This window comes from Notolabrus celidotus, chromosome 13 (genome assembly GCF_009762535.1).
Source record: "Notolabrus celidotus isolate fNotCel1 chromosome 13, fNotCel1.pri, whole genome shotgun sequence".
NCBI classification, from domain to species: Eukaryota; Metazoa; Chordata; class Actinopteri; order Labriformes; family Labridae; genus Notolabrus; species Notolabrus celidotus.
In genome coordinates this window covers 27,084,142-27,101,430 of record NC_048284.1, presented here as the reverse complement: position 1 = coordinate 27,101,430, position 17,289 = coordinate 27,084,142, and the positions used below count along the sequence as shown (strand labels likewise).

Below are 17,289 nucleotides of genomic sequence, written 5' to 3'. Positions count from 1 at the left end.
TTAGAAATATCTCATCACGACAAGAGTTGCTTCTCAAATTAGGTACAACTCTTAGGGGTTAATGGTCCTTTAACTTCTAACAAAAAGTGAAGTTGAAAATAAAGAGAAGCAAACTTCACCATGTAAACATGTTTATAAGATGGAAAATAAGCTGGCAACAATGTGTACCCATATGAACCAGATTTATTGGATATATGTTGTGTATAAATGTCACATATTTACACTGAAAAATATATAAAAGTAGAAAGCCGTCAGTCACACAGAATGTATAAAACTGAATTATGGCATGTGAAATTTTTAAGCTTTGAATTTCTTCAAATTAAACTGACCGGCTCATTCAAGTAATCTATCTAATCAGGATGGATGTTTGCTATTTAAAAGCTTTATATTAAATCATTAATACTACCTAAAGCCAGCCAAGGCCTCATTACATTCTCACACAGCACCCTTAGTGGAACTTGTCTCTGCTGGAAACTCAAATCCAAGAAGACAAACATTTGTGCAAAATAACATGATCTCAATAGGCTTCATGTACACTCAAAATGAGAAGAGTCAAATAATTGCATTAAGGTCATAGTGAATAGTGAAGTTTCACTAACGGTGAAAAGAAGAAGTGTTCAGCTGCTCGTACGCAACATTCAGGCCTCATGAGACAAACACTGATCCACCCAGTGTTTCATCTGTTCAGAAAAAAAAAACATCTTTCCTGCTGGTGAGGTAGAGATTATCTTTCCTTTCTACTGCTACTCCAAAAGTGTTATCCTCCGTACCTTCCAATGCCAAGTAAGCCTAGTCTGACATGTTGAGACTATCCAACTGCCTCCCAAGTAGGAGGGGAAGCTAGAGCCTCAGGTTTCGTTTGCTGTGTTAAAGGCAGTTCAGATGGCAGACTGAAGCACAGTGACATTCGTTCCTTGAATGAGGTTATCATCCTGCCCATCGATCAGAGGATCCCACTGGTTAAAGTTCTTATTGAGACCTGCAAACACACGAAAGCTTAATATCTAGGATAGAACAAATCACAGACAGAGTATGTGCATTTAAACTCTGCAATGATATATAGGCTATATGTTAGTGCTTCAATGTTCCTACCGAGATGGCGTTGCAGAAAGGCAAGTGATGCTTTGTTGCTGAGGTCTATGGCGAGCTCTGGGTCGATCTCTCCCTTCAGCTTCATCAGCTTCCCAATCCAGTTGCCAGTCAGGAAGGTGAAGTCTGGGAAGCTCTGGTGGACTGTACCTCTGTAGGACAACATCACAACAAGTCAGAGAAATATGATTTCCCACCATAAACAAAACTCAATTCAGACCAAACACGTCCGTCATACTTGATAGTGATCATCTTTCTTGGAATAACAGCTGAGTCGAGCTTCTTCATGCGGCTGATGTTCCCCGCCCACTGGAACTTCTCCGAGTTGATGAAGAAGATCGGCTGCCTCACTCGTGCAAATAGTTCATCATCTAAGGGGAACATCCAGGCATCCAGAGCGACACCACACCTGGACAAAGAGAGTTTGGTTGTAACCAAAGGAAATAAATATGATGGTAATCAGATTATGTAAACTCAAGAAACCCACAATGAATAGACAAATCTAGTACGACTGGTGCACAATGTAAATTCACCTACTTGAATTTAACCTCTTTGCACAGAGATTCAATCACTGTCGCTCCACCAAATGAATGTCCCATCACGGCTATTTTACAAAGATCCATGGAGTTCTGTCAGCCAGAGACAAAAAGGAAAAGATAATGAGTAACAACATTATGAAAATATTCACCCTCAACTCCTCAACATATCCAACCTCATCCTTTCACCTGGTTTACAGTTAACTATTATTTTTTCTTCATGATTTAATGAAGTTTATCCTGCCAGTGTCACTGCTTTGAAGTGTATCTACCTACCACAGGTGCATAGGACTTTAAAATATCTTTAACAACATTAAGCTACAAAGAGAAAGTTTCCTAAGCTAATAAATGAACTGAGAACAGTTGTTCTCTCATCTGCTTGGAAAACAATTAGGCTGTTTTCAAAACCGCCTGTTACAAACTACCTAAGAATGTAGTATGCAGTAAGTAGTGTATACTGCATATTGCATTTGAAGGTAGTTTGTAGTTTGTCTGTTCTGTTGGATCTGTTCTGCAGGATGCTGGGTCAGGCGTCACTGGATTTCAGGTTTCGGAAAGGAGGAAGTAAACAACGACCAAGCTGATCATGAAACTGCTTCTTTAGTGTCACTTATGATTTAAAGAGTTAAGAAGTGGTTTATGTGGAATCTGATTATTTTCACAGCACCTAAAAACTGAGCGCCTCCGTCAAAAAAGAAGAAGAAAAAAGAAGAACCGGAACGCAAGCGCTGTGCATTGTGGGAAACAGTTTGTGAGGGAGACTGGTCCGATGCATATTGAGAAATGTTCCTGAATCAGTACAACATCCGGGGAGTTTTGGCATAATGCAGATTTTGCTCTTGTTCACATACTACATACTACACACTGAATTTTGGCCAAATCAGTACGTACTGCTAGTATAGTAGGCGGTATCAAAAACAGCCTTAGACTTGTTTTATCAACCAGTGGAGTCGCCACCTGCTGACTATTAAAAAGAAAGCAGGTTTCTGGTGCCTCTGCTTTACATTCTAGTTTGTAACTGTCCTCTTAACAACACAAATTAAGATAAATAATAATCACAATAATAATATGTCTTAAAAATAAATAGAAATATGTCTTATAAGTTAAGTAATCTTTTCCATAGTGGCAACTGACCACAGTACCATCTTTTGACCTCAAGTTGGTGGTGTTGTCTTGATTTGTTAAAGAAGACCTTTAAAATAGTCATTCATGCCATCTATGAAAACGAACATCTAAATAGGACTAAGTCGCTTGGTGACATGGCTTATTCTTAAGAGGAATTCCACGTTTTCATTTCCTCTGAAACTAAATCTTTCAAGCTGCTGCCTGGTTTGCTAGCTTTAATTACAAAAGTCTAATATCTGAACCTTAACCAAAACTAAAAAGTAATGACAAAGTTACCTCCAATGTTGTCCAGTCAAACTTTGTTTGTAAAACATTTTGCACTGGTATCCCTGAGTTCATTTCAATGAGTTTGTCCAGAGCCCGGATGCATTCATCTGCCCTCTGCTTCACCTGTAAAAAAAAAACAACAGAGTTAACTGAAAGGAGGTAAAGGAATACTTTCAGAAATCCAAACTTTTAAAATACAGTGTCAATTTATTGAAGAGAAGTATTTCAGAATGATGAGAGCATTAAAAATGAATGTATGAGGGAGACAAAAAGATCACGTGACCATGAAGAAACAAGGATGTGGTTTGATTTGAACACAATGCAGCATGTTGGTTAGTGAGACTATGTTCAGATGTGTTGCAATGCAGCTGCTGTAAATCAACACCCACATTGTTTGAAACGAGTGTCTCCACCTCTACCTTTCACACGTGACTGAACTCCATTCTGCAACTTCCGCCAATGCTTAATGCTTCTCACCTGTTTATTTCGGAGAGGAAACTCAGTCTCTCCGTGCTTCAGAGTTCTGTAGTACATCCACTCTTTCACCAGGTTGTGCGGAGCTGAGGCCGATGTTTTGGGCACATTGTCATCCGCCTGCTCAGATTCTGCCTTCTCACGATAATAAAACGTAGCGGACGCTGACTGGTCTCTGTATGTGAATCAAACAAACACACAATATGAAAAATGACAAGAAGTCAGACACATAGGGCAGGCTTTTTAATAATTTTATTTGTTTGATAATTTCCTCTTAATGTGAGTCACGAGATAAAATAATTAAATAAAGATGAAGAATGAACTTCTTTTATATTGTGTGGCATTATTGGATTAGCATGACATTACATCCTCTTTTGAGCAAAAAAACACCATCAAGTGATTTTAGATCAATAATTCTATAACTGCATGGTTTAGCTGACACCTCCAGCTTCAGCTTTGTTTATGAGGCTTTGTTTTGTACGCGTTCGGAGACTGAGCCATCTCACTTGGCAGTGCAACAAAAACACAACCAGCTGAGCAGCTGGACTGACCTCTGACCAGCACTGCGGCGTGTGAAACAAAGTCTGTCCTGTGTCACAGCTTTCAAACATGTCACAACACGCTCACATGCTGTTCAGGCTTGAACTGGTGGCTCAGACTCAGTGGAATACCACTTCAATCCACTTTGTGATAGAATAACTGTGGGCATTCTGCTCATCTCCATATGGTCCCCTTGTCTCTATACTGAAAAGAAATGTGATGACCTGGTTTGTACTATTGTCCAAACACCCTTTCCATACCTACTCCACAGATAAACAGACAGCAGGAGGGACAGCCCTCCTGTATTGTATGCTTGGCTAACGTTGAACTAGAATTTCCTCCAGCCAACACGTGGCATTGGTTTCTAATCTTTCAGGGTACACACAATGTTTACCTTGAAATAAACGTAAGGTATCTTTGTTCTATAAGCTTAAGATATAATACATGATTACTTACAGCCTCAAGTCTATTCAAACACTGCCATACAGCCAACCCTGATCTAGGTACAATAAGAACCTCCCCTTGTCCTGAATCAAATCAAACCTGCTGAAAAACCACAAGAGCTAAACATTAACTTATAAATCTTGTACTCATACCTGTGCTCCACTGATGCCACAATGAAGCCCTGAGAGGCCAGCTCCGCACATATAGCTGAATACAAAGTCCTAGAAAAACATCAGGGAGACGTCAATGACACATTTCACAGAGACTCATAAGATTCACAAAGGGTCAATACTGTCAGGAGTGTGGACTTATTACTGTGCATACCTAAAGGCTCCAAGACCATGGGAGAAGATAACTACAGGACACTTCCCAGTTGATTTAAATGGAACATCCAAGTAGGCTGGGATCTTGAATGACCCTGAAAAAAAACACAAATGATTAAAGCAAAAACTTCAAAATGCCCAATGTAAATTTGTTTTTTTTTCTTCACATTTTTCCTATTTTACCGTAAACCATTGTGACTTTATACAACTGATGAATAATCCTCAGAGTTTTGTTTTTGGTAACTGTTAATGCCTTACATTTCCACTGCATGACTACGACTTTCAGGAGAAAAACATACAAGAGTTTAATGATTTTAAATCATATTTTTAGATCACTGACAACATTTTTTAAGCTTGTTGATGTCATAATTGTTCGTATTAAAAACAGCGTGTGGCACAGAAAGTCTTCTTCACAGCAAACAACGTTTCACAAAACAAAACTGGAAAGTTCTGCCGAGTGCTGATGGAAGTCAAATTACCAAAGAGGTAGCTGAAAATCCTTTCACTGAGAGACCTGTTGATTTTCATGAAGTCAGCCAGACCATTAAAATATTCACTGCACGGTACCCAGTCTGGTTTTTCTGCTTTGTCAGTCTCTTGACAGGGGTAGTAGAGCCGGAAGAAGGTGCCCTGAGAACAAGACAGATTACAGTTTAAACCATTCAGTGCACAAAATGTTTATTATGTGATTACCTGTGTTTCCAAAAATATCTCAACCACAGGCTGTGTGTGATTGAATGTTTATTCACAGATACTGTTTGTCTTTCATGAACTCTGAAACTATAGTCCTTGTTGAACTACAGCACGAGGGACCAATAACCCAAAGAGGGTGTGGATTTATTTATCAACGTGTTACACAACAGACATCTTTATAATAAGTACATGCGTATGTATAGCTATGGGTGTATTGAATGACGTTACAGGATAAATTTGTCTGATTTTTTTTTCCACTCGGTTGCTTAAGACCTTGATGAAACTGAGTACTAAATAAGTTCAAGTTTAACCCTGATGCTGTTCTCCTCAAGGACTAAACATAACAAAACACTGCTATGACTATCCAATACGTTCGAGTATCATTCCATCAGATCTAAAACAAAATACATCTCTAAAGACATACAACCTGAACGTGTCCTTTTTCCACATTCTGCTTTTACCTGTTCAGTATGGTCCATCATAAAATCGGTGCATCCCACAGGATTGGGACCCTTTGCTGGAGGGATCCCAAGATGATTACTGCAGGCATTCCCCATGGCAAAGAAACCGAGGGTGAATCTCCACTGGTCTGTTGAACACAAAGACACCTTTTTTAGAAACTGCATAGTCATCTTGACTGAAAGCTATTACAAAGATCTTACAAGGATGACAGTCATAAGAGGAACAACATGACATGACAAAAAAAGAGTACTCCTTTACCACTAAGCTGCTGATACTGTGTTTAGACACTGAACATTAAATGTCAGCAGATTATGAATTCAGCTGCAATGAAAACTTCACAACACAGCAACAACAAAATTGAAAATGTCTTTATGAATGTATGAGACAAGGTTCTTTTCATTTATGAAAACTTACAAAAAAATTTAATTGTCAAAAAAAAAAAGTCTTTATTTAAATAAAAAATAAAAACAAGGCTGAGCCTAAAATGACTGAAACTGAGTTGTGTGTTTGATAAATTAACTTCAAGGAAATTAAACTATGTAGAAAATATCTTTAGTTTTTTCTCTTTTTTAACTCTCTTTATAACAAAAAACATATATTTTATGGTTTGGCACGTCATGGTTATGTTTGGTTGGTATTTGAATAAATTATAAAACTCATACGATGTTTTGAATTTTTATTACACAATATATTTTCTGACGCTTTTGGCTCTAGTCACTAACAAGTCGATGGAAATGTAACTTATAGAATAAATAAAAATGAAAAGTTGTTTGAAAAAAGATGGGTATCTTTCAAAGCAAGACAGGATATGGATACATGTAATGTTATGCAACTGTTAGTATATGAAAATATAGAAGCCTATATCTCTTTTTGGGGGGGTTATTTATAAATGTATGTATTTTTTAATCTTAGTTTTAATTACTATTATATACCCTTCTTTTTTTCTTTTTTTTCCTCTCCTTTTTATATAATTTATTTTCTGATTATGTATGGGTGAAGGGTCACAAAAGCTCCAACAAAATGTTGTGTTAAAAAGGTTTGAACCTGTAAGAAATGTATCTCATGTATGAAAAATATTGACACAATAATGTATTAAAAAAAAATTGATATATACACATATATAACACTGGAGATTATAACAGTAAATAAAAGTAAGCATTTTCCAAAAAACATTAACTTCATTAAAACTAAAGTGAAACTGAAAAAGTCAACATGAAATACTAATGAATTATTCTAAACCTGTTTCGCCTTGGTGTGAGGACTTTAACTAAGTTTATAAGAGACTTTTGTAAGCCAAATCTGCAGTTTCTCTTGTTGTTTTAGAGTGCTGCTTTGTGATTATAGCTCTTATCTTATTGTACGCAGGAGCAGCTAAAACCTCATTGATATTATGTAAGGTTAGATTAAAAAACTCAACTTTTTGAAATATGTAACTAAATTTACCAGCTTAACTTTTCTATGCAACAACCCTTCACTACACTACATGTTTGTTGTTTTTACATCCATGTTATCTCACTGTTCAGAGGTAGAAGAAGTAAAGTGTGGTCCTACCTGTCTTCTCGTAAATCCTCTTGACTAATACCTGTAGGAGTCCTCCATGAGCAAGCATCGACTTCAGCAGCTTCAAAGGCGAGCTAACCTCTGGATCTCCTTGTTAGCTTGTACACATACATAACTATAGGATAACAACAACGCCGACCGGAAACTGGAGTAGTATAGTAGAAGCAAAGGTTGCGACATTAGTTTCGCAACATGTTCACGTTCCGTTGGTTTTATAGAGTTAAATGTCCCAGCATGAGTCACTGAGGAGTGGTGAGGCCAGTCTGTGAGTATGACAGCTCGGAAATGTTGCTGCTAGCTACCCACTGCTAGCATGGGTGGGGGCTGATCCTGAGTGGGGAGAGGTGAGTGGTCGATCCACTTTCCTGCATCATTTGCTCCGCCTCAGACTGCCCTGAGACTTCCCCCATACTCAACATCCAACTAGTACCTGCATGCCAAACAGGATAAGGGTTTACAGTCAAGCTCATATCATCATAATCACAGTACAGGTGTCGCTTCGTCTCGTCTGTCCTCCTAAATGCATTTTAAAACTGTCTGTACGGTTTAAGAAATGCACTTGTTGACAACATGTATTGTTGTTTCGATCATATATCTTCTTCAATACATATCTTATATCCAGATACTCTTTTCAAAGTAGTTACCAAACACAACTGTGTTGCTCTGTGCACTGTGCTGTGCTTAGGCAACTTCTTTTTTTTTTTTTTCTCCCAACTTTATTATAGATGTACATAACAAACAATGGGTACATTCAGATAGAGCATCATACATAAACAATCGTTAAAGATACAGAAAAAGTACAGCTTCAGTTGGTAATTTAAGGTGGCCCTGAAGGACCAAACAAATTTACAATAGATGAAACACTTTTACAAAGTTGGAGACACATTTACATATTGGAAAACATTTTTACATTTTATAAAACAAAATTACATCAGCAAAACACTTTTTACCAGGGCCAAAACAAATTTACAAAATAAAAAAAAAACCACATTTACAAGCGGTGAGACAATTTTACAAACAACCTGAAGTGATCAAGTACTAAATGTCGCTCCGTTTGGTTTCTCTCTATCCAAACACACTAAATGACCCCTCACGAGATCACTCCCGGATCACTTCCGGTATTTGGTGCATTCCCTTTCTGTTAACAATGAATGTAAATTTGTTTCAGAAATGGTAAAAGTGTTCAGCCGTTTGTAAAATTGTCTCACCGCTTGTAAAAATGTTTTTTGATTTTGTAAATGTTTTCTTAAATGTAAATTTTGTTTTCCAAAATGTAAATTTCTCTCCAACTTTGTAGAAGTGTTTCATCTTTTGTAAATTTGTTTTGTCCTTCAGGGCCACCATAGTAATTTAAGGTACATGCAATTTTACTTTTAACCATTCATGGATATCAGTCCAGAAGGTTTTTACTGTGACATGAGAAGAAAATATGTTCTGTCGACTCAACTTCATTTTCACAAATCTAAGCGTGCACAGAGTAATTCTTTAGAAGGATAAATAGTGTTCATCATTTTAAAGTGTGTATCTTTTGCTTTGGGTGGTATAGGGAATATGGGATACATCGTTCTTAATTTTTCCGTTGATTTTTTGTCAAATTTGTGTAAAATATCTCTCCTGTTCTGTCTTGCTTGGGCAACTTGTGAGGGCTATCGTCTATCCTTTTAAAAAATACTCCAGTCCTGTAGGGGGCGGTACAGGCAAGAAGTGACTTAAAGAAAGCTAGCGGACTCCCTAAAAACAAGCAAAATGTACACCGCCGTAGATGAAAAACTACTACTACACTGCCCCAGAGAACCAATCATATATTAAACACAGTCCTGGGATTTATATCTGCAGCGGGAACACTGTTTTGTCAACGTAGATACCCTGGAGGACTACCAAGACTGGCCTGTGGAGGGCAGTAATGTGCCGCATGGTAACCAGACTGCCGTAAAATCTTAAAAAAGAAGAAGAAGCAAACACAGGAGAGGGATGTTAGCAAGCTGTCCTCCTACAACTCTTTAATGAACTCACATTGTGTTGAGGATGAAACTGGTGAGTAAATGTGCTGTAAGCATGTGCAGCAGCAGGTCAACCACAGCTGACTTGAATAATGACTCTATAAGTCTTTTAGGTTATATTTACTTTGAGCTACTTTGTTAGCTTAGCAAGTCGTAGCCCTGATCTCAACAACAGGAGCTGACATGAAGACAGCTCATAGCTTGGATATGGAAAAGATTGTACATGCAGATTAATATAGACTCAAATGGTCTATCTATCTTGTGTGAAAAATTAGCATTTTGCTCTTAAAAGTGTTCCAGTATTACAGCTGTGACTGTGCGTTTATACAGTCATACAGACTAAATGATCTCTTGTTGTCATGTTGATCCTATCTGTGCTGTATCTGTCAAACACGGTATGATTGGTAAAAGGCTGTTACAGAGATAAACTTTTGTTTTTTTATTTCCACGTGTTCCAGTATTGTCTGTCTGGTCATCCCACATTGCCTTGCAATGTTCTCAAGTTCAAATCCACCACCATCATGCTGGACTGTGGACTGGACACCACATCCGTCCTCAACTTCCTACCCCTTCCCCTCGTCCACAGGTGAGTCACAGGCATCACTTTAAAGTCTGTCATTTAAATGTTTATTTTTTAAATTATTCTACATGTTTTTATTATTGATTTTGGTTGAATTATTAATGTTATGTTCAGCCCTAGACTCTCCAAGCTGCCTGGCTGGGTTGGTAAGGATGGAGCGCTAAACTTAGAAAAGGTATCAGACTCTTTTTTGTCAACATTTGCTGAGCTTTCATCCTGTTTTAATACATATACTTTTTTTAAATTGTTAGATCAACAATGTCACTACCTCCCTTTCTATCCGCTAAATAAAAATGTTTAAAATTTGGTAGAGAGGTTGACAAAAGTTAAAAAAGATATATTTCTGTCCATCTTTTCAGGAGCTGAAGGAGTGTGCAGGAAGAGTGTTTGTGGACTCACAGCCAGAGTTCTGTCTCCCTGAGGTAGTTAAACCAGCCACTACACATGTATAACACTTATTTTGTAAGTTTGGCCAAAGTTCATTTTTTCCCTTTGGCTTAAGAGATCAGTTCAATGCCTCCAATGAATAATATATCTGCAATGCCAGGAATCTGATATTGAAAAAAACCTGAAAGAACAATATTTGTATAGCTGTGTTTATCAGTTTTAATTAGACTTCATGGCAGCTGACTAGTTCAGTCCTTCCACATTTACTCCCATAACCCAGTTTTTGAAAGTATATTGTTCTTGAATTCTCTTATTGTACAAATAATGCACATCTGTCCTAAATCTGGCATCCTGTATCTGTTCATACGTTGTCCACAGAAAGAACTGCTGGATCTATCGACCATTGATGTCATCCTGATCTCCAACTACCACTGTATGATGGCCTTGCCCTATATCACTGAACACACAGGCTTCACAGGAACAGTGTATGCCACAGAACCCACCTTGCAGATTGGCAGGTATGACATTCAAAGGACAAATGGTCATGCTCTTACTTTAAAAAACGTTTAAAGGAACAAATGAAACACATTTCCACAATTGTAGTCAGTTTTGTAAGTACAGATAATCTTGAGGTCTAAATGAATCCTAATTTGATATATTTTATGTTTTTAAAACATCTCTATTACAAATAAAATAAAAATCTGACTTGAATTATTATTATTAATGTATATAAATTTAATACATTGTCTGTTGTTTCAGATATTAAAAGATGATTGTTTCTGTTATTTTCTTCAGACTGTTGATGGAGGAATTGGTGAACTTCATGGAAAGAGTTCCCAAAGCTCAGTCTGCCACCTGCTGGAAGAATAAGGAAATACAGAGGTAAGTAATCTGTTTGGAAAAACTGACATTAAAAAATAATCTGGCTGATTCTCTTAAGCTATACAATTTTACGTTTGCAGATAATTTTACATTTTGATTTTAAAGTATGAGACACAATTATGAATCATCCAAATCTTTACAGATGTGTCCTTCACTTTTGTTCATGCCCATTTATTTTCTTTAACTGGCTTTTCTTTGTAATTTGCATCTCTAAATCATCAGCTTCCCTTTACTCTGTCACCTTTCAACAGATGTATTAATATGGAAATATATGATTTGAATAAACAACATTGTTATCCCATCAGAATGCTCCCTGGTCCACTGAAAGATGCAGTGGATGTTTGGACATGGAAGCGAAGCTACAGTATGCAGGAGGTCAACTCTGCCCTCAGCAAAGTGCAGCTTGTGGGTTATTCGCAGAAAGTGGTAAGACCTTTTTTCTGCTTACTTGTCTGCATACGTATGAGCACTAATAGTTATAGACAGATGTCAGATCTCAGAGCAGATAGCGGTGAATGTAGGATTCATCATTGTACCTGCTTCTATCTTTGAGTTGTGTCTCTATTTCGTCCTTTCTCCAGGAGCTGTTTGGAGCTGTGCAGGTCTCCCCTCTAAGCTCTGGTTACTCATTGGGCAGCTCCAACTGGATCATCCAATCTCATCACGAGAAGGTTTCATATGTGTCCGGTTCATCCCTCCTCACCACACATCCACAGGTAGTTCAGCAGATCTGGTGCTGATGAAATGACACAAGGAAACCATCAGTGATAAAACATTTGATGCAAATCTTTGACTGTTTCTTGTATTCTCTCCTCCCAGCCGATGGACCAGAGCTCCCTGAAGAACAGCGATGTTCTGATTCTGACGGGCCTCACACAGATGCCCACAGCCAACCCAGATGGCATGTTGGGAGAATTCTGCAGCAACCTTGGTAGGTTCAAATGTACTGGAGTGGATAAAAAGACTGTAGGATTTGAATTTTTTTCAGTTTGATATTTCTTTTTTTATATTTATGATGCTTATGTAATAAATGCTTCATGACCTGCGGCAACAAGGCTTACTCCATTGCCGCCCCCGCCCTCTGGAACTCCCTCCCCAAACACATACGCAACTCCACCAACCTACAAACATTCAAATCCCACCTCAAAACACACCTCTTCAGAACTGCTTTTAACTGTTAATGTTTTTATATCCACTGTGTTTCTAATTTGTTTCTTTTATTGTGTACTATTTGTGAAGTGTGTTTGAGTTCTGTGAAAAGCGCTATTTAAATAAAATGTATTATTATTATTATTATTATTATTATTATTGTTATTATTATGATTATTTGGCATGTGCCCTTCGACTTCATTGGAGAATTTTATTTCCATCAAAGCACTTTAATTATAAGTGTCTGAATCTTTAATGTATCGCTCTTCTCTCTCAATAGCGATGACGATTCGAGCAGGAGGCAATGTGCTCGTGCCCTGCTATTCCTCAGGGGTGATTTATGACCTGCTGGAGTGTCTGTACCAGTTCATCGATAGCGCCAATCTTGGCACCATACCCTTCTACTTCATCTCACCCGTCGCCAACAGCTCATTGGAGTTCTCCCAGATCTTTGCTGAGTGGTGAGTAGCTGTGTGTCAACTTTTAAGCTGAAGTGGCCTCTGTGCATACTGTTGCTGTGTCTACCCTTCAAAATGTAACAAAAGGAAGTATTTTAATCAATCAATCTTTATTTATATAACATCAATTCACAACAAATGTTATGTAAACTGTACTACTGTAAACAGAGCAGGTCTAAACTGTACAACATCAGGAATCAGGATAAGATTCACTCTCATCTTAATCCCCCATGAGTGGAGCACTGTGCAGCATTTAGCAAGTTACAGTGGAAAGGACAAACTTCCTTAACAGGCAGAAACCTTGTGCAGAACCAGACTCATGTTGAACAGACATCTACTGAGACCGTTGGAAAGAGGGATAGAGGGAAGTGCTGAAAGAGAGAAATGGATGTAGAGAAACAACAGTTCATACAGATTTATGGTTACATTGTTATTGTTAATAGTAAAAGTATAGAGACTATTTATTTTTTTCACTTGATTATTATGCTCGTTTAAAGGTACAAAGATATAGCCAAAAATGTAAACAGTCCTTATTAGGAGTGTTGCTGATCGCTTGAAGTCACCTGAAACCATTCTTGCTCTCAGCCAGCTTGTTTTGTTTTTGAGGGTCACTTTGGGATTTTATGATTAAATTGACTTTTCTATTTTCCTTAAATTTCAGGCTCTGTCACAACAAGCAATCAAAGGTTTATCTTCCAGAGCCTCCATTTCCTCACGCAGAGGTGAGTCCTGCTATTGAACAACAAAGCTGTATTCCAGAGATCATCACAGATTGTGAATCCTCAATGCCTGCTTGCATGTCACTCATAGAGCGTTGAAAAAATTCCTGAGTTTTGCAATATCAGGAGGTACGCAAGTACATTCAGAATATGTTAATAAGTACGGCCTTGGTATTGCACTTCACATGAAGGAATAATTTCTTACATTTTAGTCTCTGTTATCAGCGTAACAGATTTTAACTACTAAGTTGTAGAACTTGTTTTCACTGCTTTGTTTTTAAAAGTCATTCATGTAGATTGAACTCTTCCGATGTCTGTGTCTTTGTTTCAGTTGATCCAAACCAACAAGCTGAAGCACTACCCGAGTATTCACGGAGACTTCAGCAGTGACTTCAGGCAGCCGTGTGTGGTCTTCACTGGTCACCCCTCTCTGCGCTTCGGGGACGTGGTTCACTTCATGGAACTGTGGGGCAAATCCAGCATGAACACCATCATCTTTACAGGTCACTTTATCAGCAGGACGTTCGTGTCATACACAAGAAGTAAATGAAAATATGGATTTGTTTTGCTTTTTATAGTAAATTTGAATTTTCTTATTTACCTCCAGAGCCGGATTTCTCTTACCTTGATGCTTTGGCTCCGTACCAGCCTTTGGCTATGAAGTGTGTCTACTGTCCCATCGACACACGGCTCAACTTCCACCAAGTGTCAAAGCTGCTCAAGGAAGTACAGGTGGGGCCCAGACTTCTCGATCATAACACTTCTTTTAAGTTAACATTCCTTAAATACAGAGTTTAAACTTCTTGATTGTACATTTAGTTTACAAAATTGCACCGACATGAAATCTGGAGCTGTGGGAGTGACAGGGTGAGGAAATGTCCAGTTTAGAAATAACTGCCCCTTTGGACTTTTTGTTAACATGCAACACTGCCAGAGCAGAAGTGTGGAACAAGAAAATAATAGCTTAGTCAGCATCAGTCCTGTGGGTATGACTGGAGAGTGGGAACATTTTACAAGCTGAAGGGCCGGCCTCACAAGATGAGAAAAATCCTCTGACCAGCATTCAGAGCAGAACAGGAGGGAGTTAACAAAATACATTAAAATGCTTCAGAAGCAAGTTAAAGGTTTAATTTGAAGTGAGTCAGTCGTCCCTCTGATTCTTCAGTGGTTTCATCATCAAAATGTCTTAAACAATCAAGTGTCAAGACTTGAGTTAAAGCCTCTATGAGGAGTTTTTAACTAGTTAAAGACATTGAAATAAAAAGTGATTCTTCTTAATGACCTACAAAGGAAAATGGTAATAGCAGCAACATGATTGAATATTTCCATATTATTATTATGTCTGTAACCACTGTGAGAGGGAAAGTGTCTGACCAGATGATTGACAGCACACTGAAGAAACAGCCTTCTTTTACATTTTTAACATCCAATGTTCACAATCAGTGATAGAACTGACTGTTAAACGAGAGCAGAATGTCTCTTTGTTAGAAATACTGCCTTGGTATGCACAGGACAAAAGCAGAGTGATGAGATGTACATCGTCGTCCACAGGAGGCGCTAACAGTTTTTATCATCCTGAAATCTAAGACTTAGATTGGACCCTGCTGTGTGATTGGATCTCAATTCTAAGAATTTCAATTGACTATTGGCACAAACGGCTATTTGGTATTTTGCTTTTATAATAGGTTGATGCAAACATATGTAACAGCTGTTGTATCTTAACCATATCATCATTATCTATATCAAGTGATCCATATCATCATGATCTATATCAAAGGACTGTTTCAGCCGCCACAAGTTGTCCCCTGTCTGCTTTCTTCCCTGACTGCAGCCCCTCCATGTGGTGTGTCCAGAGCAGTACACACAGCCCCCAGTGAGTCAGTCCCACCGCTCAGATCTGATGCTGGAGCTGCAGCCCCCTCCTATGCCCTACAGACGCTGCTCTGTGCTTAACCTGCCGTTCAGACGCCGCTATGAACGTGTCTACATACTACCCGAGGTGAGAGGAATCAGAACAGTGACTGTGGCAGCTTGAACTCATGGGTGTGAAATTATCTTGATCTTGTCTGGTTAAAAGGAACTCAGTAGGTTGAGCTGACAGTGCTGGATAAAAGATAATATCTGTACCTTTGGAAACAGGTGCTATAGCTGAGACAATGATAAATGAATGAAAACAAAAAGATGTCAGAATTAAATGGAGAACTGCATGAAGGAGAACAGGTCGCCACTTTTCAAGTCTTTAAGTCACCTTTTTCTGTTTCTAGCTGGCCAACTCCCTGGTGCTCTCTGAGGTCAAACCTGGCATCTCCTTGGCCACACTTTCTGCGGTGGTGCACTCCAAAGACAACAAACACACGCTGCAGGTGAGCATATGTCCATCCAACATATTCATATGAATATGCAGCACAGAGATTAATTGGTAGACATAGAAACAACTCTTTGTCTTTTACACAAATGAAAGTTTTTCCTCTCTGTGTTACCAGTCAATACCCAAACCTCCTCCAGTGGCCCCCAGCAAGAAGAGGAAGCGGGTGATCGAGGAGCCTCCAGTGGTGCAGGCCCCCAAACCTCTGCTGAGTGGAGCTGTGCCGCTAGAAGCCTTCCTCAGCACGTTGCAAAAGGTATGAAACCAGCAGACAGTAAAAAACAGACAGCCGGTCCTTGGAATATTATTGTACTTTGTCCCTTGACAAATCCCAACAGTGATGGGATTAGTAGTTGTTGTTGCAGAAGCCAGGGACTCTAGAACAAAAAGAAACAAACCTAAGAGATTTTAAATTGAAAATGCAACATCATGCCCCAGCATACTAGATCAATTGTGAAATACTAATTCTGTCACAGCACAGAACTGACAAACTAGTAACAAACATGTTTTTGTATTTAGTGAGGACACAGGGAATGCACCGGTGGGAAGATGGAGTAGTTATGCACAAAATAATTCATACTAAAGCAGTTTTTCGATGGTAAAAATTAGCAAATGGAGGATCATACTTATCATGCATCACAGGAGCTTCTTGTCCTTGAAAGCTACCTGTCGCTTCATCAACAGGAGGGGTGAACAGGGGAGCGTTCAATCTACAATCTGACTGCTCAATATGGCTGATACCTATCTCTGCACACTACCTTTGGCATTGTTGCATCCATTGTCGGATGATACAAAGAAAACATAAATCTTAAAACTGTCCATCTTCTTCTCCCTGCAGCATGGCATCACAGAAATCAAAGTGGAGGAGACAGCAGACGGACACATTCTCCACCTGCAGGCGGAGGACACGCTGATCCAGCTGGAGGAGGACGGTACACACATTGTCTGCGACAACAACGAGCCGCTGCGCACCACGCTGCGAGACCTGGTGCTCCGCTTCCTGCAGAAACTCTGACCTGACTCTGCTTTGAGTCTCATTACTGATAGATCTAAGAGTTTTCAGTTTGTTGGGAGGTCAGAGGGGATGGAGGAAACAACGTATGGACTGTCCACACCACAGATGTGTTTTACATTTGAAGCAGTTACAGTGGATTTACTTTCACGACACGTTGTGTTTTGTAAAATAGTATTTTGTATTAAAAGATTTTTCAAATGCGTCAAAATGTAATGTGTGAA

At 38.7% G+C, this 17,289-nt stretch overlaps 2 protein-coding genes across 3 annotated transcripts; one reads left to right on the top strand and one right to left on the bottom strand.

The window, feature by feature from the left end:
• Positions 1-163: 163 nt before the first annotated feature.
• On the bottom strand, positions 164-8,204 carry pla2g7 (phospholipase A2, group VII (platelet-activating factor acetylhydrolase, plasma)). Its single transcript, XM_034699429.1, has 11 exons — positions 7,505-8,204; positions 5,953-6,080; positions 5,278-5,428; positions 4,800-4,893; positions 4,628-4,696; positions 3,495-3,666; positions 3,027-3,140; positions 1,627-1,718; positions 1,328-1,498; positions 1,093-1,241; positions 164-979 (listed from the first exon to the last, which is right to left on the bottom strand). The coding sequence occupies exons 1-11, from the start codon at positions 7,560-7,562 to the stop codon at positions 879-881; spliced, it is 1,299 nt and encodes a 432-aa protein (XP_034555320.1). The 5' UTR covers positions 7,563-8,204; the 3' UTR covers positions 164-878.
• ints9 (integrator complex subunit 9) lies at positions 7,544-17,276 on the top strand. 2 transcript variants are annotated; one of them, XM_034699427.1, is made up of 18 exons: positions 7,544-7,778; positions 9,350-9,547; positions 9,972-10,099; positions 10,208-10,268; positions 10,453-10,515; positions 10,859-10,998; positions 11,276-11,362; positions 11,668-11,788; positions 11,944-12,078; positions 12,182-12,293; positions 12,792-12,972; positions 13,631-13,691; positions 14,020-14,191; positions 14,296-14,420; positions 15,520-15,687; positions 15,953-16,051; positions 16,172-16,309; positions 16,892-17,276. In XM_034699427.1, the coding sequence occupies exons 2-18, from the start codon at positions 9,539-9,541 to the stop codon at positions 17,066-17,068; spliced, it is 1,977 nt and encodes a 658-aa protein (XP_034555318.1). In that variant the 5' UTR covers positions 7,544-7,778; positions 9,350-9,538; the 3' UTR covers positions 17,069-17,276. The 2 variants fall into 2 exon arrangements, with proteins under 2 accessions (XP_034555318.1, XP_034555319.1); XM_034699428.1 differs by lacking the exon at positions 9,350-9,547 and having other exon boundaries at positions 7,659-7,778.
• The last annotated feature ends 13 nt before the right edge of the window (positions 17,277-17,289 follow it).